General features: G+C 47.6%; 2 protein-coding genes across 4 annotated transcripts in view; both read left to right on the top strand.

Moving 5' to 3' along the window:
* FOXK1 (forkhead box K1) overlaps window positions 1-9,468 on the top strand; it is a 56,514-nt gene extending 47,046 nt beyond the window's left edge. Inside the window, exons 9-10 of one of the 2 annotated variants that reach the window (XR_005954724.1) lie at window positions 426-5,262; window positions 5,355-9,468. Coding sequence is in view for 1 of the 2 variants with exons in the window: in XM_041462421.1 (XP_041318355.1) it covers window positions 426-646 (221 nt within the window). In the remaining variant the exon portion in view is untranslated. Of the gene's footprint in view, window positions 1-425 lie in introns of both variants that reach the window. The other variant, XM_041462421.1, reaches the window with a different exon arrangement.
* A 1,577-nt stretch (window positions 9,469-11,045) lies between these two features.
* AP5Z1 (adaptor related protein complex 5 subunit zeta 1) lies at window positions 11,046-20,694 on the top strand. 2 transcript variants are annotated; one of them, XR_005954685.1, is made up of 17 exons: window positions 11,046-11,174; window positions 11,363-11,500; window positions 11,869-12,055; window positions 13,036-13,177; window positions 14,085-14,197; window positions 14,694-14,862; window positions 15,537-15,677; window positions 16,043-16,080; window positions 16,160-16,322; window positions 16,578-16,756; window positions 17,256-17,398; window positions 18,226-18,375; window positions 18,581-18,692; window positions 19,086-19,183; window positions 19,436-19,568; window positions 19,669-19,920; window positions 20,179-20,319. XR_005954685.1 is itself a non-coding variant. In XM_041462221.1 (17 exons), exons 1-17 carry the CDS (start codon window positions 11,134-11,136, stop codon window positions 20,441-20,443), a joined length of 2,427 nt encoding a protein of 808 aa, XP_041318155.1. In that variant the 5' UTR covers window positions 11,047-11,133; the 3' UTR covers window positions 20,444-20,694. The 2 variants fall into 2 exon arrangements, 1 of the variants encoding a protein (XP_041318155.1); XM_041462221.1 differs by having other exon boundaries at window positions 11,047-11,174; window positions 19,706-19,920; window positions 20,179-20,694.
* The last annotated feature ends 154 nt before the right edge of the window (window positions 20,695-20,848 follow it).

Here is a 20,848-nt window from a genome sequence, read left to right as displayed (position 1 = left end):
TCTAAACCTCCAAATAAAAAGCCCAGCACATGGATGTTGGAGTTCATGAGAAATTCTCTGGCCACCTACAATCAGCAGTACCTCTCAAAGAGCTGTGCTGTAATTTTAACTAGAGCTTGATCCTCCCCTGCTGGGAACAAACACTTAGCTAGCAATGCCTTGTTTGACAGTGCTTGGGAAGAAGGAAGTTCTCCTGTGAGAGGGATTGTTGCTGGTTTGGTGAACTTGAAAAGCTGAGGTTGTGGAGGGAGAGGGAAGGACAAGGCAAGCCAGGCTTTCAAAATGCACTGGGAAGCAGCACTTGACCGTGTGCCAGCTGTCGCGTTTAACGGTGGGATTTTCTTTTCTTACTTTGCTTGGAACAGCAAACACTTGTTCTGCTTCACCCCACTAATTCTGCTTCTCTTTCTTATCTTCCTTCCCAGCTCTTACAAACCCACTGCAGCTCCTTGCAGCCCAGGCCAGCTCGTCCACTCCTGTTGTAGTCAGCCGGGTCTGCGAGCCAGGGACCGAAGAGACGGCAGCAGCTTCCTCCAGTGAGCCTGAGGTGAAGAGAGCACGGATAGAAGAGCCCAGTGGAGCAGTGCCAGCCCAGGCTGGAGTCATCACATCCACAGTGCCACAGGGACAGGCAACCAGTGAATGAAGAAGCGGTGGGAGGAGCTGGAGTGATGGCGGGGTGGGCATGGGATGGCAGGAGCCCTAAAGCAGCTTTCACAGGAAACCAACCACAACTGTAACAGCTCAAAACACAGCTGATAAAAAGCTCTTTTTAAAGGCAGATTTTTCAATGGGAGGACAACAGCTGTTATAATCACAAGGTGCCAAAAAGAATGGATAATCCCTCCCAAGAACCCATATCTGGAACTCTGTTCTGTCTCTACTTATGGGATATTTTTTCCTTTTTTTTTCTTTTTTTTTTTTTTTTTTTTTTTTTTAAGATTCAAAAAAAATACAGACAACTGATTGTATGACTGCTGGGATATTTTTAACTATCTTTTCCCCTTTTGGCTCCAAGGGGATGGGATTTGCAGTTCAGAATCTAAAGGAATGTAAAACAAATACAGTCTGCTCCCTGGAAAGAAAACTCCTCACGTTCTATGCCTTAATACCACGCTTCTGAGAGCTTTGAACCATAGGACCATTTTAAAAAGGTCACCCAAGGCAATCAAATGCTGAATGTGGGTGCAGTATCTCACAACAATATTAAAGAAACATGGTACCAAGCTTAAAAAAAAAGGCAAATGATGCTGGTTTTTTTAAACAGAAAATTCTGAATATAAATGTTTATTTATATGGGGATTCAGGAGGAAGAGTTACAGGGCTCAGCCACCTGGATTTCCAGATGAAATTTCTCTCCATTCCCTCTGAGGGAGAATAGGATGACAGAGGAACTGTATTAACTTGGTTCCTGTAAAGATGTTAAAAACAAAGGGGTTTGTATCTTTACAAATGACTTCGTACAATTATTCATCACTTGCTCTGGACAACAGCCAAAGTATCTTGATGCCTGAGGATCCCATGGGGAAGGGTGTCTCCAGGAGGCTCTGTGTGCATTTGATTGATCACAGCTTGTGTGAAGCACCATCTCTTGTTCAAATCAGCACTGTAGGTGAAGGCATGACCACTGTCTGTGAACTTGAGAAAATACTGGTTGATGTTCTGCACTAAAGCTGTCACCTTCACCTCCTGGTGGTGGTGTGGTCCTTAGCCTGATGGACCCTGATCAGGAGGTCAGAGCTGACCCTCTTTCATGGCTAACAGCAAAATTCCTGTGTTACTCTTTGGAGAGGGAAGTTTAGGGCTTGGATGAGAGGCAGCAGAGGTCATACCATGGTTCCTTCAAATTCTGTCAGGGTGTAGTAGACCAAGGCAAAAGACTTCTCTTTTATTTTCCATGTGGCAAAACTCACTGGAGGTCTTCAAACAGTTTTACCAAAATTGATTTGGAGGTTTGCTTTCATTGCTTGGCTCCCTCTCCCATCTCTCCTGCCTTGAGGACCATTTGGGTTGGCCAGTAGGAGGAGGCCTTTACTCAAACTGTGTTCCAGGCTCCTCACGTAGTACAGGGATGTCTTTGAAGGAAGGCAGATTTGACTTGTGACACCTTATGACTGGCAAAGAAATCCACCCCTACCAGTAGCCTCCAGCAAACTCCTTTGGCTTTACACCCTTTGCAGTCCTATTGGCTAACATGTCTTCTGGCAGCACAGCAGCGATTTTTTAATTTAGCAAATGTTACTTTGCTAATGGCAAGAGAGACTTAAGAGGGGTGGGCTGTGCCTCTGGTGGGTTATCCCCTATCTGTACTGATTTGCTGTCCTGTGCAGTCTGACAAGGCAGAGAGGCAAAACCTACTGCAGAAACATTGCAAAAAGCCTTCCCCAAAGTGCAGTAAATGATACTGTCAGCATATCCATGGGGATTAGGGGCAAGGCACAGCCCTTCGGTGCCTGCTGGAATCTGGGGAGGAAGTCCACAAGGTAACAGCTGGCATCACTTGTTGCCTTCTGGGTTTCCTTTGTCTTTGCCAAATCCTATTCAATAACCAAGTCCCACCACTTGAATAAAATCCAGACATGTTTAATTCTCAAGTCCATTATTTTGTGAGAAATATTGCTGAAAGAAGGAAAGAATTTCTTGGTCTCATGATTTGCGGTTACTTTCTGCGGAGAGAGCCACATAAAATATTCATGACAGATCATTTATCTCAGCTGGGCTTTCAGAATTCAGGTGTGTGCCCTTCGTGACAAGTTATTAGATGGGGTTTTAGTACTTTGAAATGGTTTTGTGAAGGAGGATTGTTAGAGACCACAAAGTAATTGAAGCAGGCTGGCCTCCAGCTGTCCCTTCTCCCGCTAGGAAGGCAAGGTGTGGCGCAGCGGAAAAGCACACAGATTAGCTCTGTTTTCTGTAGCCTTTTCAAAGCCAGGAGTCAATAAAATGAACTTCTAGGCAGAAGACACAAGTGAGAGTGCAGCACAGTCTCTGTGATGAATCATTACTTTCGGGTGACTGCTGGTTTAGGTACAGGCACGCCTCTGAAACAGCCCCGAGGCTCGGGAGCGCTCCGGAAGCGCAGGAGTCCTTGGCTTTCCAGAATGTTGGGTGAGTCAGAGAAAGATGAAAAACCAACAGAAAACTGTTCAGGATGTGGAGCTGCCAAAATTCTGTGGATTTTTCTTTGCTGAAGCTTTTCTCTTGAAGAGTCTAAATAATTAAGCCCTGAACTTCTGTAAACCAATCCAGCACTATAGAAAGACGTCAGCTGAGTGACAATGTTTTCATCCACCACAAAGCTGCTGCTTTGTAGATACCTCCTGAAAGTCCATCCTCAGGTTGCATGTGTAGATCTGCCTCCTGAGTATTTAGAACAGAATAACACTTTGTCTCTTCTTTTTGTGGCTCACAATGCCTGCTGGTTCAAATGGGAGTTGAGGATAAGCAAATATCTTTGTTCTGTTCACCCTTTCTGCTTTATATGTCTGGAACTTGTCAGTTCACCCTGTCAGGAGTTTTTTGCTTTATCAGTCTGCTGCATCCCTCTGCTGCTGTAGGAAGCAGTCCTGCCACTTGCAAATTTTTGTTTTTTGTAGGTTTGGCTAAACACTGCCTGGTACCAGGTAAAATAACTGTTCTTGCTAAATCGTGTTGAAAGCTGTGGAAAAGTGTGGTCCTCATCCAGAACATGTGAGATGAAGACATCTTGTTTCAGGCCTCCAGATGAATTCTTTCAGCCCTGATCAGTCTGGATGACAGCACCATTCTTTTTACATACTAGTCCTGATTCTCCAGGCTGCAGAGGCGTGGTGGTAGAATAAAGTCTTCAAGTAGGAAGAAAATGTTTACCTTAATGGTTATATGCAGTACTCAGATTATTTTAAATTTATAATCTGACTTGTTTTTATTGTCTAAAAAGTTGCATCTCATCTTTGATTACATTAACTAAAGAAGGTTTGAGGGGAAGTGAAGGTGGAGGCTTCACTGGATTTTCTGCTCTCTGTGTAATGAAGGTCAAGGCATATTGAATATTTAAACTGCGATTACTTAGACCTGGGAAAACTGTAAAGGCAAGTTCTTAATGTGTGAATTCACTTTCCACCATTCCCAATTGATTTTTTTTTTCACCTTAGGCAATGACATTGACTGATTTTACTTTGATCACAGCTAGTTTATAGCAACTTTGTTTGCCCCGGTTTGCAAGAGTTGAATGCAGTTGTTCTTTGTTCTATTCCACTGGAATTCCATGTTGTTTGTCTTGACCTTGGCTCTTATGATACAGAAAGCTTTTTAGAGAAAGATCAATTTAATCTGATTTAGTGATAACACAGCACAGTGCTGAGCACAAAATTGAAGTTCATGATTAGCTCATATATTCTTTTCAACTCTTTCCTTCCCATATTCCTCCCTCCCCCATGCCATTAACACTGTCCCCTGTAGCATATCCAGTCATTTTTATCCACTGACAGGAGCAGCACCTTGCTTTAAGCTCTGCCTGAGGACTCAAGGATGAAAATACCTGTGGAATACATGGAGCTCCAGAACAGGTTGAGAAAGGTCAATTTGGTCACCCTGTATGAATTTTCATGCTGTGCTCTAGACCTGTTACTGTTGGGCAGAGCTTATTCAGGAGAGTGTTTTCAGAGAGATGTTAAAGCTTTGTAAGAGGAAAGAAATAACAGCTCAGGCTCTTACAGTGCTTCTGCCATCAATGTCATGGTCTAGCATCAGATTTTGGGGGGTGTAAACTTGATTGTGCATGTTTGGTCTTTTGTACTGACTTAGACTTGTCATTCAGAGTTATTTCCACTTTTTTTTTTTATTTTTTTCAGTAGGAAAATGCCCACAATGGAATAAAACTTGGAGCACAGAAGGCTAGGGACCCATATCTAAGCAAGTGAGAGTATCTGACCTGAACTCCCTTGCAGTGTGGTGTGGAACACTTCTCCCTGCCTGCTGGGGATGTTCTGTTGGTGTTGGAGCTTTTCATCTGTGTCAGCAAGGGGGTATTTATTTGGTATCACTGGTGTGTGCTAGTGTGTAAATGAATGTCAAAATGTAGGGTGAAAAAGAAGTGTTTCCCTGGATTTGGGGATCTTGGATTTCACCTAGTGGTGATTCTGTACCTCTCCTTAGAGAATCCACTCTCACTACACAAGGTGAAAACTTCTCAGCAACATAAGAAAAAATTCCCATGCAGCTGAATTTGTTCCTTGCCTCTGAGGAGAAGCCAGCTCTGCCACCTCTGAATGTTGCAAATAGGTACTTGAAGATTCCAGTAAGATTTTTCCAATTTGCTTCCTTCTCTTAAGGCTGAACCAGCCTGGTTGTCTTGGTCTCTTTTTGTCCATCAGGTGGAATTGCTGCAGGAGGTCACTGAGTCTTGTGCTGGGGAGCCCAAAAGCAGAGACAGTGCTGCAGCCTTGATCTGGGGAATGCTGGATGGGTTGGAAGAGGAATCCTTTTCCTTGGCCTGGTAGCTACACTTCTGCCAGTACAGCCCAGTATCTGTTTGGTCTCTTGTTGCATGACAAGTGTAAAGTGTAAGGAACAAATCACAGAGTGAACTGGATTGCTTTTGAGCAGATGCAACCACATTGTCCCTTTCTTCCAAGGAACAGTCCTAGCTTGGGTCTTGTTGAGCAGGAAGCAGCACTGAAGGATCCTGATCACTTTTAAAGATACCTGTGATTAATCTTATCAAGTGATAGTTTCAATCCAATGTGGAACTTGCCTTGAGTTTCTACCTGCTGCAAAATCTTTGAGGTTTTTTTTAAGTCCTGCTGCTAATAAGTGTTGGACTAGGGCATTAAGAATGAACCTCTAAAGGAAGAGGATTTGCTTCATAATTTTGCCCTTGCTGCACACTGAGTTTTTGAGCTTGCAGATGCCATCCTGCAGCAAATGATCTGTCTTCTCTTGCCAGCCAGTCTCTTGGGCAGCTCCTGCTTCTGCTCCTCATCAGTTTTCCCACTCTGTTTATAGTTATTTCTGTCAACTCCAGAGTCCTTTAATCTAACTCCTAATTTAATTCCATTGCTTGAAGGTCTGCATCTGGCGAGGATTCTTGTGTTAGGTTGCAGTTACACGAGTAAACAATCTGTTGTAGAACTTTTTGTGTCCTTCTGGGTGAAAAATGATGCCCAAGCTGCTGCTACTATAGCATACACTACTGCTGGAAAGTGTAGCTTCCACGGGAGCCAGCTGTGCTGCAGAACAGTTACACTACAAGGTCATCTGGATTGCTCTAGCTGATGCCTTCTTGCATCTTCATCTGTACCTGATCAAAACATGGCTGGGGAATCTCTCTCTGGGCTGCCAGGCAGCTCTTGGGCTGGGATTTGTTAGATCAGCATCTCTCCCTGCTGGGTGGGTTGTTTGCAGGCCAGTGCACATGTTTGTGCATACAGGTGTGGGTGTATTCCCTGCCATAACAGTGGGAATTCTGTAGCTGTCAGGGTGGGCTTTCTCTGTTAGGGTGTCTTTCATGGGGCAATAATACACCAGGGAGCATTTTACTTTGGCCTGAGCAAGACATTTTGAAAAATACTTGGTTTTCTTGGAGCACTATATTTAAATTCCAAATTTTGAATCAATTTGTGACGTTTGTATTTATATGTTTGGAAAATTCTTTTGATACCTTTTCAATTTACCAACACTGAATTAAAACTTTTCAGAATGTATGGTTGGTCCTCTCCTTATGTGTCACTTTAAGTTTCAGAGCACAAGGGTAGTTGTGCCAAATCTACTCCTTTGCTCTCAAGACAGAAAAAAACCATTGACAATTCATGGGTGGCAGCTAAGGAAGAAACCCTTTAAATATTTTTTTTTCAGAGAATATTAAATTAGATCTGTGTAAACATAAAATTTATATTTATTAATGTGTGAGTGTGTGAGCGTGTGTGTCGATATAGATATATAAACGGTCCATGACTATTTCTTTCTCTTGAATGGTACTTACACAGACTTTTTTACAGTGTGTTGGTAATTCCTGCACCAGGCACTGACTCTGAAAGAACGATGAACCTATTTTTGTAACGAATGTGAGCAGCCAGTGGAAGCAGCTTTACTTCAGTGATTGCTTTCATTCCTCTCGCAGAGCAGAAGAGGCAACTTGGTACTTGCATCTTCCTTGCAGGATCCCTGCTTCTGGCTTTGTCCTGCTTGCAGCAGCCCCAGTCCACACTGCTTTTCTGGCAAGAACCCCCCCAAATGGCACTAATGAAAGCTGGAATCCTTTCTTGTCTGCAGTTCTCTCTAGATGCAATAGCAGGGAGTTCTTTACAGGTTCTACTCTGTAAGTAATGGGACCTTATTTCTAACAGAGGAGATTTATGGGGGGTCCACGAGGATGCTGTAAGGCTGAGGAATTCCTCTCTGTCAGGTGGCTAAGCTAACACTGGGGCACTAGGAAATAGTTTCTTTTCGTCTGTGGTGAGATTATTTTCCTTTTGTCATGCTTCTGTCTCTTTTTGGGGTAAGCTGTGTCTATATCCCCTTAAAAACAAGCACAGAGTTTTTCTAATGTTTCCATTCACAGGGAGTAAATTTTGCTGAACTGGCCAAAGTTCAGGTGTGATTTAATTCCACAGGGATCACTAAATTCACAGAAGGGTGTATTTTGAACCACTTGGATCTTTTGAGAATAAAAGCAAGTGATACTTGACTTCCTAATCCTCATTGCTCTTCTAGGAGCAGAAATTCTCTATGAGGATCTGAGTGAAAGCTTCACCTCAGCAATCCCTGCCTGGTGATGGGGCTGCAGTACTTCAGGGAGGACAGGGTTGGTGATGGGAAGAGTGACCAGAATAGGAGCAGTGAAAGGAAGCAGCTTTCCTCCTCATCCAGCAGAAAACAGCCCCTGTGAAACCCAGACTTCCCCTAATATTTGGTTGTTGCCTCATGTCTGCTGCCAAGTTCTGCTGTGATCTGGACCTCTCTGTCCTGCTCCTACCCCACCCCAGTTTCACTTAAAGCAGTCTGAGACAGAGCCTTCCTTAAAGCTAAGGGCAACAGTGAGGAGAAATGTCTGGTAGCTGAAGAAAATTGAGATTTAAATGGAGCAGAAAAAGTGAGAATTCCTTCTGTTTCACTGTCTTGCTGCTAAAAGTCTGCTGCAGAACATCCTGATGTTCTGCTGATTTATATGCTGCTCTTGGGAGGTGGGCAGGCTGCTAAGTTGGCTCTGTAGCAATTGAATTACTGTAAACCTAAACTTGCTTAATCTCTCTTTTTTTTTCTCCCTCAAATGGGCTTGAAGTAGAGGGAACCAGAGTATTGTTTGTAAGATCTTTTTGCTTTAATAGAAAACAGAATGTAAAAAAAAAAAAAAAAAGAAAACAAAAAAAAACCACAAAAGCAAAACCAAACTCATTCAAATATAGTGATACAGAAAATGGCTTTAAAATATGAAAATCTTAAAAGACCATATGTTGTGTTGGGTTCTGACATGCTGTTTGTGCTGAGGAGGCTGGCCTTGCCCAGCCTGCCAGCCAACCTCCACGTAGCCAAAAAGAGCATTTTAAGAGTCTGTACCTATCCAAAGGACTGTTATCCAAAGGACTGTTAAAAGCTGTTTAGGGATAAATCAAAAGCTGTGTGTGAGCAACGGATGGTAAAGCTGGAAATTCAGATCCAACTCTGAATAATTGCTCTGATTAAAAAAAAAAAAATCAGAAAAATCCAACTCCCCCCTGTTCTGCAGATGCTCATTCCCACTGAGTCCCTGGGGAAGGCTGAGAGGAGAACCTGTAATACCTCAATGGCTTCACAGAAGGGTTTGCTACAGAGATCTGAGCCAGCCTCACCCCCTTCACCTCGGTTTGGCACTTATTTTATAAAATAAGAAGGTGGTGGAAAGGGGAAACTAAAGCCATGCTTGCATTTCAGTTCCTGGTGATGCCTGTGCAAGACACCTCCAGCCAGATGTTTTGGGGTTTGTGGGTTGTTTTTTGGGGTTTTTTTTACAGCCGATATCAGAAGTTGTTTTGGGAGTTTTTTTGTGACTTGTTTTTGTTATCAGTGCTTTTTAAAAAGCAAGTGTGTATCCCAAGGGGGAGGCTCCATGGGGGGCAGTGGATGTGAAGTTCATGTTCTTTCTCTGGCCAGCTGCTCCTGTGAGATGCTCAAGGCAGCCCTGGCTCCCAGCAGGGTGTGGGATCCTGCATCCCACAGCAGGACCTGTGTTTCCACTTCAGATGGGATACAGTGGTTTTGTTTGTTTGTTTTTTTTAATATAGAGCCATACATTTTTTAAGTAATTTGAGATCTGAATGTGATTTCTAATGTATCGAGAACGTTAATATTTTAAAGCTATAACAAAGGTTTAAATTTCTACTTTTTTTTTTTTTTTTTTTTTCATTTATTTTAACTGTTACCTTAATTTGATGTATGTGGTTGGGGAATGTTGCTTCTCCTCTTAGCATTTGTTTCTATAACCAGAAATAAAATTATATATGAAAGAGAAAATGCCCTGAAATTGCTTTGCTGTTTTTGGGTGCCAGATTTGGATCCTTCCAGTGTAACATCACAGGGGGGTTGAGTTTCCTGCAGCAGTGAGGGGACCCTGTGTTTAATATTTTTTTCCTTTTATTTCCTGTAGGAAGGAAGTGTGTGTCTGCACACCTTGCACTGTTGGGAGTTCAGACACCCCACTCCTGATCCCTTGTCAGTTATTTGGGCAGCTGCAGACTCGCAGCAGAGTGAACATATGGACTTGTGTGGGTGAGATCTGTGATGCTTCCCCTGGGGCTTATAAAGGATTCCTCCAGCTCCAGCTTTTGTTTTGTCATGAAGTGAGGCATTGTTATTTTGATAGTTAAACTATTCTAGTGTGTTCCCCTGTAATTTATAATAATTGTTTTCATTTAAGCCTGTGAGATCAGAAAACAATACTTTATCTGTCTTGTAGTTAGATTCCTTTTTCTCCTTTTTCTTCCTAATGCAGCTACAATTTAAGTTCTGGGTTTATTTTGACTAAACATTCTTATCTCCAGAATTAAACAGTAATATCTTTTAGGGCCTCAATTGACATAAAGTTGCTGTATTCATAGAACCACGGAATGGTTTGGGTTGGAAAGAACATTAAAAATCCCCTCATTCCAATCCTTGCCATGAACAGGGACACCTTCCACTATCCCAGCTTGCTCCAAGCTCTGTCCAGCCTGTCTTGGACACTTCCAGGGGTCCAGGGGCAGCCACAGCTTCTCTGGACAACCTGTGCCAGGGCCTCCCCACCCTCACAGGGAAGAATTTTCTCCCCAATATCCCATATAACTCTGCCCTCTCAATCCAAAGCCATTCCCCCTTGTCTTGTCACTCCATGCCCTTGTAAAAAGTTTCTCTCTTTCTTGTCATCTCCCTTCAGTTACTACAGGGAGGGTTTGTTTTTTTTTTTAATTGACTAATTAAAAAATTAATAATAGTACATAGTGAGCAAATGCATTGATGCAGACCCCTTTCTGGGGGATGTCTTTTAAAATTATCCTGTCTTTGGCTCCCCACGTGCTGCTGCTCTGCTGGCTGATTGCCCAGGCATGGTGCTAATGAACTTTAATGCCAGGAGAGCACAGGGAGGGAATTACCAAAGGCAAAGTGCCAAATCCCATCCCCTGGCATCTCCTCCTTGCAGGGCAATGCTCAGCCTGGTGCTGAGAGCTCCAGCTGTGTTAGCAGTCAGGAGAGAAGGTCCTGATGGATTTTTAACTTCTGGGAGTGCTGCAGACCTGAGCAGCTGGTTTAACACCTCGTGCCTGTTTTGGAAAGCTCTGTTTTATGAACAGATTGCAGGAAAGGCTGATGCATTTATTGTGTTTTACCATCACTCCTGCAGAAGCCCCAGCTCTCATCTCTGCCGTGTAATGATGTTCTCCATAGGTCTGAGTGCCGAGGGCAGGGTGAGCTTGTCCTCAGGCTCCTGAGATGGGGGACAATAACAGCAGCAGCTCGGACAGTCCTTTTGCAGCCACCAGCGAGGATTTTGGTCACCCCGCGCCTCTGCGAGCCCTTCCCGCCGGGCGGAACCTTCGTGCAGCAACCGCCGCGTCCCTCCGGAGCCGGCGCGGCGTACCGCCCGCCCATGGGGGGCGGCTTTGGCCGCGTACCGTGGCGGGCCCGGGCGGCGGCGGGGCCGGGATGTTCACGGCGGCTGCCGAGAGCTTCCTCAGGCAGGCGAGGTGGGACAGGGGGACAGGGACAGCGCCACGGACCCCTCGGGCCGGGCGGTGGTGCTGGCAGGGGCCCGGGGCTGAGCGGGGAGCCGGGCGGCGGGCAGGGCGGTGTGTACCGAGCCTGCAGGCCGGAGCTTCCCCAGAGGGCCCGGCGCGGGGGCCCGGGCTCCTGACAGCCCCGACTGCCCCGGCAGGGAGATCCAGGAGGAGGAGCTGCGGAGATTCGCCGGCCGCGTGTCCGCCCTGCTGCAGGGCCCCGAGGCGAGCCCCGAGGCCGTGGATGGGCTGCAGAGGCTGCACCTCACGGTGGCCGCCACCAAGTACCCCCGCAGGTGAGTGCCCCTGTGCGTGCCGGGTGTTGGAAGATGCAAAGCGTTACCTTCCTAACCAAAACGAGAGGAAGGGCGTGGGGTTAGGGCTTTAAAATAACACGCTGCCTTGAAAACCCTCAGTTCAGTTTGAACGCAAAGCCCCTCTTTGCTTTTCACCCCCTTGCTGAGCAGAAGTGCCCATCTGCTTTTGCAGCAAGATTAACAAGAGTTGGTGTCGCTGAGCCCTCTGCCGAAGTGCACTCAGAAACGAAGGTGATGATGGCACTGAGTCACTGTCAAGGGGGATCATCCCAAAGCCAAAAATATGCAGGAAATAAACATCTGGATCTTTTCTTGCCTTGCAGTGATGTGTACTGTGACTCTTGCAGGCTCGATGGCAAGTTTGTGGAGCTGTTGCAGACAGTGCTGTGCTCACCCAAAAGTCCTGAGCAGATTCAGGTGTTATGTGCTGCCATCCTGAGAGAGATGTCACCTTGCAACGATCTTATCCTCTCCTGTGATGAGATTCAAAATACAAAGCTCTTGAGCCTGGTATCCTCCGTCCTTCTGGCTCAGGTAAATGACCTGTCAAGGCAGAGATCTTCCCTTGTCAATATGGATTTGCTTTTTGATTGTTCCCTGCTCCTGAGCTCCTCCCTGAGCTCAAGGAGAGTGACAATCAATTGCAAGTATGTAGGATAAAGCAGAGGTATTTCAATGTTTATTTAATGGATCTCCTTATTCTGCTCTGCATGGGAAAAAAAAAAAAAAAAAGGCAAATTTTTGTGTATAGCACTTAACAACAAAAAATGCTTAAAATTGTAATATTTAGACACTGAGGTCCAGGAAGCAAAAAAGAACCCTTTAGAGCTGGCTGCTGGAATTGATTTCAAATCAGGGCTGCTTGAACCTGGGCAGGAAAGCAAAAGATTTTAGATACTCTTCTTATTCTTCTTATGATATTGTCTTTCATGTTCATATATAAAAAAACTTACACAGAACCTGCAAAACATGTAAAACTGTAAATGCAAATGACACTTCAAAGGTCCAGATTCTGCATGGAGGGAAGCAAACATGAGGATCTCCTTGTTTTGGGTGCTGCCTGGGGAACAAGCTACAGACTTCTCTCTTTCCTCTCCTTCTTTTACTTGTATTGTGCCTGTTAAAGGTAAAATGTTTTTGTGAAACTTCTCATTCTGAGTTTTACTGTGTGCTTAGAAATGTCTCCAATGTTTCTGACATTCATCTGAGTCTACTTAACTAAAGGAAATTAAACAGAAACCAGCAATGTGTTACTTCTGTGCTGCCTCACAAAGCTCCTCTCTCCCATATCCGGCCTGGAGACTGTCCTGCAGTTCCACAGTGTAAAAACACACCTAAGCAGCCCCACAGTTTGGGATCTGTGAATTCAAATTGCAGAAAATGTCTGTAAATTTGGTAAAATCCCCTGTGCTGTGAGTTCTTTTTGTGTTTGACTTTGGTATTGATGCCTGCTGGAGGAGATTGGTCTCTACTAATGGTAGATTATTTATCTTTACCTCTGCTTTATTTTTCAGGGAAATAAGGGTGAGGTGGCAGCTGTGGGGCAGTGTGTTGTGCAGGCCCTTGAAAGAAGACTGCCCGAGGGTCAGAGTGCTCGGTTCCTTCTTCCTGTCCTGGCAAATGCCATCAGCCTTTCCCCAGAATCTCTAACAGAAGGTAAATCTGTAGGAAGGGCTGAGATTGCCACCTGGCTGTGGTCTGGGTAGTGATCAGGAGGCTCTCAGTTGGAAACTGCTGTCCAAAGTGACATCCCTGCTACGAGGAAAGGGAACTTACTGGGTGAGATGTATTCCACCACACAGAACTGGGGGCCTTCAGTCAAATCCTGGCCATGGATTTGTATAACAGGAGCATGTGCTCCAGCTGAGGTCTCCAGATGGAGCAGGAGTGTGAAACTGTAGCTATCCTGAAGAGCATCAAGCCAAGAAAGAGAAACAGAGATGTGCCTGTGTATGTGGTCAAGAGAGCAGCAGGAGCAACTGGAGGTGCTCTTCATCAGAGAGGCAGCACTGGGTGGGTAGTGGTGGGTTAACCTAGGAGAGCATTCCAGGCTTAAAATGCTGGGGAGTTGTGAGCAAGAGTTTCTGGGAGTTTCCTGTGAGGTTTGTGTACTTTGTGCAGTGTGCCATAGAAGCTTTGGGGAGAATGTTGGGCTGGGTGCAGGGGCTGGCAGAGCAGAAGGATCACCTGCCCCAGCTTCTGTGAGTTCCCAGTGAGGGAGTTGTGCCTTTGGCTGCAGAGCTGAAGCCAGACACTGCCTGAATAATGTGACAGTGTTTTTGTACATTCCTCCTAACAGCAGCTGTGGATGGAAACAAAGGAACAAGTATCTCTTGGGTGCTCTGGTAGCAGAGTTCTTGGCTCCAGCACTCACTCCCTGGCTGAGGTGGTATGAGGAGTGTATAGAACATCCACCTTGGGTACCAGTTTCTTTATGGATTGCTGGGTCAGAGAGTGATCCAGGCTGGAGAAAAAGCACAGCAATTGAGGGTTAACAGGGACATGCTGCAGAGGCTGCTTCTCTGCCCAGTCTAGCAATGACCTTGTCACTTCCCTTGTACAGAACAGACCAATGTTGTCAGTAAAAAGCTGGCTGACTGGCTGAGGTATGCAAGCATTCAGCAAGGAATGGCTCAGCCTTCTGGAGGCTTCTTCTCCAGTCCCAGAACCAAACAGGTGAGTGCTGAGTTGCCATGGTGGCCTCACAAGAGCATTTGTTAGTCTGTTACCTGCTGGTTTGGGTTCCCAGAATCACCTTCTTTTGGAAAACAGTAGCCTAGAAAAGCTGCTGTTCATCAGAATTTTTTGTGGGATATGTGGTTGAGACACATAGGAAAGCGAAGTAAGGGGGATTTACAGCTCTGAGATTTAGGAGTTCAACTGTAGACCCAGAGCTTTGATCCTTGAAGCAGTTTTTAGAGAAGAGTCTTCTAGTGACCGTGCACTTTGGAGTTGAAGGTGATTGCAAATGAGACCAGTGTCAAAGTAGCAAAGCTGAGTGTTTCAGCTGGGGAGAAGGATCCAGCACAGCTGGCTTTTCTCTCTCTGCCTACCTGCCCTCCTGCAGGACCCCAAACAGGGGCTGCTTGTCTCCATGGGCTCACTGGGGTTTTCCCTGCCCTCTCACTTAGCCTTTTCCTGGGGCTCTGACCTGCTGCATCTTCTCTCTCAGCCTGCTCCTATCACAGAGGTGGATGGTGCTGTTGCCACAGACTTCTTCACAGTGCTCTCAGTGGCTCAGCACTACACACAGGACCAGTGGCTCAACGTGCAGACTTTCTCCATGCTGAGAAACTGGCTGCTGTGCTATGGGGGCAAGGAGCTGGACACCCTTAATCCAGGTAGGGGTTGAAGATCTGCAGGCCACTGTGGTCTGCAGCTCCAGGAGGGCTGTGTGCTCTCAGATGTCATATGAGGTGGCTGCACCAGCAACCCAGCAATCTCCTCTCTTTCAAACTGATTAGATATTAGGAAGAAATTATTCCCTGTGAGGGTGGGGAGGTCCTGACACGGGGTGCCCAGAGAAGCGTTGGCTGCCCTATCCCTGGAAGTGCTCAAGGCTGGATTGGACAAGGCTTGAAGCAACTTGGGGTAGTGGAAGGTGTCCCTGCCCATAGCAGGGGCTTTGGAATTGGATGAGCTTTAAGTCCCTTCCATCTTCTCATTCTAAGTGGAAGGAATATGGGCAAGAGTTCAGAGATCTTGGACTAGGAGCAGGGAAAGTTTGGGAAGGAATATCACTAAACCTCCTGACTGATACTTTTTGATCCTTCCTTGGGAAATTACTTGTTGGATGAGTCTCCTGTTTTCAAACAAAGCCCCATGGATTCCTGGGAAAGAAAGCCTGGGTGATGAGAGACAGCATCTCCTTAATATTCTTGTAACATTCTCATCTCCTTCAGCTTCCTGTTCTTCACTCTGCACCTGGGGACAGTCAGCTGCCTTTCTATTGCTGAGCTGCTGCCTGGGTGCCATGGCCTGTGACGAGCTGACACGTGTGATGTTCACTGTGTAGGTGACAAAGCAGGAGGGGACAGGTCTGTGACACCCGTGGTCCCTGCTCCAGCCACGGCTGGCCGGCAGCTTCCGCCCAGGGAGCGCCTGCGGGACAAAGCCTTCGAGTACTGCCAGCGCCTCGTGGAGCAGAGCAACCGCCGTGAGTCTTGCCATGAGCCCTCCTGGCAGTCCTCTTGGGAGTGTTCTCCAGAATATTTCTGCATGTTTGGGCTGGGATCTCACTCCCCAGAATCCACTGTTAGGCTGCTAGGGATAGGGCCTGCTGCAGCTGCTGGGGCAAGTCATTGGTCAGCCCTGAGCTGGGGTGTTGGGAAGGATTTGGAGGCAGCAGTCATGTTCTGCCTCCTTGGTTTGCAGGGGAGGCTGTGAAACTTGGTTCTCGTTGGCCTGAATTTAGGATCAGTGTGTGTTCCTGCCTGCCCTGAAGCCAGGGTTAGTGTTCAAACTGACAGCCTCATATTCTTGTGGGGCTCAAAGCTTAACTTGGACTCATTTCTCTGGCAGGACCCCTGAAGAAAGATGATGGAGACCTGCAAAAAGCTGTAAGTACACAGAGGTGGGGCTCAAGCTCTGGGAGTTGTGGTTTCCCCCATTCCAATCTTCCTCTCTGCTTTCCTGCAGTGTCTCATTGAGGCAGTGACAATCATGGACATCATCTGCAAACAGGACTCCTCCTACGTGTGCCGTGCTGTCTCCTTCCTGAAAATCCTGCACAGCAGGATCTGTGGGGATGCCGCTTATGCCAGGGCACTGCTGCCCATTGCCCAGTTCTTCCTGAACCACAGTAAGTCTTCAGCTCCCACCCCCTCCTCCACGATCCAGATTTGCCTATTCCAGCACAGCCTTTTGTCCTGGCAGTTTGCTGCCTGCCAGAGTTGGTAATTCCACCTTGACTGTGCTCTGGTATGGATGATCCCACCCCAGGAGCTGGGATGTCCCCTACTCTTTAGAGGAACATAACCCAGATCTCTCTTAGCCCCTGGAGCCCTGGCAGGGCTGCTGGCTGGGCTTTGCTCAGCAAGGTGCTGTGTCCTCCCAGGCAAACTGGCAGCTGTGGACTCAGATGCCATCTACAAACACCTCTTCACTGATATCCCAGCTCAACTCTTCCACAACCCATCACTGGCCTTTGAATTTGTCCAGTTCTGCAAAGACAACAGCCAGCTCTTCACAGACTCCTCCAGCATATTCAGGCAGAGCTTCCCAAATCTCTTCAAGGTACAACATGTTGGAGCAGCAGAGGGGACAGACTGTTTCACATCCCCTTCTGTGCCCTAGAACTTAATTTTTGCTCCCCAGAGCTCTCCATGTGCCTTCATGGCAGTGCTAGGGAGAGCACAGGCAAGAAGGACTGTTACAAAACAAGTGTGGGTTTGAAGGGGAGGAGGGTTCTGGGTGTGTTCAGCACTGCCAGGAGAGAAGAGTCTGGGTTGGCAGGACTGTAGAGGGCTGGGGAGCACAGTGAACACAGGACACAGCACTTGGTTTCTGGAAAAGTTTAGTAAGTTGCAGCTTGCCAGCCACTGAACCAGCTGCCAGAGGCCTGTGTTGAGCTTCTAACAGGCTCCTGGGTTTTGACCAAACCCTCAGACTTCTCTGGTCTTGCTTTTCAGAAGTGACTTTCCCTTCCCCATCCCATCTGGTCACAGTGTGGAGTTGTCTGGGTGTGTGATGGAGTAGCAGGGATAGTGCAGCAGTTTGTGCTTGTTCCTTGCAGTTCCTGGCATGGAACAGCCCACCTCTGATCTCTGAGTTTGTGGACCTTCTCCCATTTCTGCTGGATCCTGGCACAGCCATTGAGATCTTCCATTTGCTGCTTGACCTGCCCTGTTTGACAGCAGCTCTGGACATCCAGCTGAGGTAATGCACCTTCCCTTCCTTTCACTTGTTAATCATCATCTTAACACTGACCAAAGCCCAGTGCACAGTTGTGAGCCTCAGCTGGCACAGAGCAAGAGACATCACTGCAGTCAGGTTAACACAAGGCTGCACAGATGTCAGCCCAGTTTTCTTAGTAATGTGTTGTACATGAGAAGAGAAGGTGACCAGCTCTCATTTCAGTACTGGACTGTCTTTGGAGCTTAGGGAGCTGTTGCCATTCCCCTCTCCCTGTCCAGCTCCAAATGATTGCCACATGTTTGAGGCTTGCATGAGCTACCATCTCAATACAGAAGTGAAATCCTGTTCTTCCTTTCCTGCTCTTAGCCCTGGTTTTGGCTTTGTTCTCCTGGAGGAACACAGAATTTTCTTCCTGAGATCTTAGGAGCTGTGAGTTTCCATGAAGATGGGGTAGGACTGGAACTGGCTGTACCTCTGCTCTTCCTTGTCCTCCTGACATTACAGCTCTTTCTGGACTGGAACTGGCTGTACCTCTGCTCTCTGCTCTTCCTTGTCCTCCTGACATTACAGCTCTTTCTGGAGTGCTTAGAAAAGAGAGTCATCCTGGAGGCAGATGTTGGTGGGCTTGGATGTTTGAGGGATACAGAGTGCCATTTTTCCCTTTCCCAGGCATAACACAGAAGCAAGTCTGGAACTGTTGCCTGAATATGGGGGGCTGAGCTCATCAGGTTGGCTCTCTGCCTTCCAGAGAGCCTGGATTAGACCTGGATTGCTGTTCAGTGTTCAGGATCCCATCTCTGCCCTGGCCCATTCTCACAGTGCAGCACATTCTGTGTGTTCCCTGCTAGGGCAGCAGCTCTTCCTGCCTCTGAGAAGGCTGGGGCTGACCCAGCTGGGAAACCAGCCACGTGTCTGGAGGCCTTCCGCCATCCCCTCTACAGGAGCATGTTCCAGTATCTCCTCCGCACCAAGTCTGCTCCCGAGGATGCTCCAGACAGGTAGGAGCCTCCCTGGAGTGTGGTTCAGCCATCCAGCTCTGGGAGGCAGCACTGGCATTACTGGGAAAGGCACAGCTGCTCTGAGCTGGCGTGAGGTGGATTTCTCTTCCCTCTGTCAGCTTTGCCAGCGCTCAAAGGCCTTTTGGGGAATAGGGAAAGGCAACTGGGAACAAACCTTCAACAGTAACTCTTCTTTTGCCCACAGTCTGGTTCCACTTCGGCAGCTGCTGGCATCCCTGGCTGGCAGCCCAAGGGTGGTGCAGTGTGCAGAGACTGTCCCTGTCTTACTGGAGCTCTTTTTCAGGGTGGTGGCAGAGGTAGGTCCTTTTGGGGGATTTCAGTTCCCAGTTGTGCTGCAGGGATCTCTTGTTATTTGAAGAGCAGTTGTAGAAGCAAAACTGGGAAGATGCTGCAGCTCTGAGAGAGGGGTGCACAAGAGGAGGGTGGTGTTGGTACTGGCATGAACCAGCACTGAGCTGGCCACTTGATCCAAAGAAACAGAAAAGCTCTGTGGAGCAGTGTCAGGTTCATGCTCTCAGCCAGCTGTAAAGGAGAGAGATGAGAGCACAGTGAGTGCCTGATACCTGCTTTGTGCACTGCTCCCCTCCTAGATCAGGCAGTTTCTCTGCCAGCTGTCTCACCTGGCTGGTTATTTTGGGGTTTGGCTGCTGGATGTCACTGGTACTGCAGAAACAAGGGCTGGCTTTCAGTTTGCAGATGGCTCTCTGATAAACCAGCTGGTGGTGCTGCTGCTGCAGAGGAGTGACCAGCTCTATGAGATCCCAGCGTTTAAAGAGGATGTGTACAGGTGAGATGAGACAGGAGGCACAGCCCAGCTCCCAGCCCTTCCTGCTGGCAGCCCAGGAGCCTTTTCAGTTTTGGCCCAGTCTCCACTGTGACATATCTTTGAAGGGTGCAAAATGGGGCCTGCACCTTCATCCTGGCTGGGAACATCCTGATGATACAGCCCTGTGCCTGTGGCTGGGTGCTGCCAGCTCCTCCTGGCCTTGGGCATCACCACCTTGCCCTGCTCTGAGCTGTGCCCTTCTCTCTGCTCCAGGGTGCTGGGCCCACAGCTGGCAATGCTCTGCGGGCTGCGCCCTGCGCTCGTGGTGGAACTGTCCACGGAGATCTTGGAGTTCTCAGGAGCAGTCAGCAACATCCAGAGCAAGGAGGCCATCTTCACCCACATGGTGAGCAGGGCTGCTGCTGCCACAGGCTGCTCCAGCTGCACTCTGCTCCCCTCTCCTAGCATTAGCTCACCTGATTTTCTGTTCCCTAAAAATGATTCAGTTCCCTTTCCCTGTGCTCCCTTCTGGCCTGGCACCAGGCGTGGGCTGTGGGCGAGTTCCTGTCGGTGTCCCACGACAAGCGCTGCACAGTGGAGCAGATCACACGGTTCTTCGAGACCCTCGAGGCTGTGCTCTTTGAGATCACCCAGCTCCGGCCACAGGCCAGCACCCCCAGCTGTGCCCCCCGTGCCATCAGTGTCCTCATGGCCACCTTGACCAAGCTGGCAGCACGCAGCCAGGACTTGATCCCCAGGTGAGCACCGGCAAAGCGTTGAAACGTGCAGATCTCATGGGTCTGAATGTGGGTTTGCTGGTGTTAATTAATAATTGAGTCTGGCAACTGAGAAAGGACAGAGGTGAGCTGTGGAAGGGCACAGTTTGGAGTGGGATTCATCTGCTGACTAATGCTCTGTCACCTGCACTAGTCTGTTGGAGTTTACTCACTCTAAGTAGTGATCTGGCTGGGTGAAAAGGTCCTGCCAGCTGATACCCCTGTCCTTCTCTTCTGCAGAGTGTCCATGTTTCTGTCCAAGATGAGGACATTTGTGCAGAGCCCTGCTGTCACCTCTGTTTACTGCGAGGAAGACCTTGAGGAGATCCTTATACGTGCAACTGAGCTCATGAACCTGCTGAAAATGCCCAGCGTGGCTCAGTTTGTGTTCACCCCACCTGTGGCCAGCACACAGTTTCAGAGGGAGGTGAATGACTCCCTCCCTTTGGCCCTGAGGATGGTCACCCAGCTCCTGGAGCCTGCTCCAGGCACCATGCCAGTGTGAGGGCAGGAGGTTTCTGGAGTAACTCAGTGGACACTGCTGACACTCAAGGCTGAGGCCCTGATCTTAACTGGAAAAGAGGAACAAATGATTGTGAGTGAAACAGAGAACAGGAATAAGGAGAGCTGGGGCTGCTCTTCTGGTCTAAGGCTGTTTGTATTTCTGTGTCCCAGTTGCTTTTTTATCTCCTAAGCTTGTCTTATTCCTTCCTGGTGAGTATGTATTGAAAATCCTGGTGGATTTGTGCAAATGTTGCAGGAGAGTGAATGATGCATTAATACCCTGCCAGCACACCCTGTCCCTTTGGAGATGTACTTGTTCCCTCCCTTCCTCTGCCTTGTTTCCCCTCCCCTTTGCTCTCACTACACCTGCACATGCTGCTTCTCTTGCCTCTTTTTGCAGCAGATC

The sequence above is a fragment of the Pyrgilauda ruficollis genome, unplaced genomic scaffold (genome assembly GCF_017590135.1).
Source record: "Pyrgilauda ruficollis isolate IOZ18807 unplaced genomic scaffold, ASM1759013v1 scaffold16, whole genome shotgun sequence".
In the NCBI taxonomy this organism is placed as follows: Eukaryota; Metazoa; Chordata; class Aves; order Passeriformes; family Passeridae; genus Pyrgilauda; species Pyrgilauda ruficollis.
This window is presented reverse-complemented; position numbering and strand designations above follow the sequence as displayed.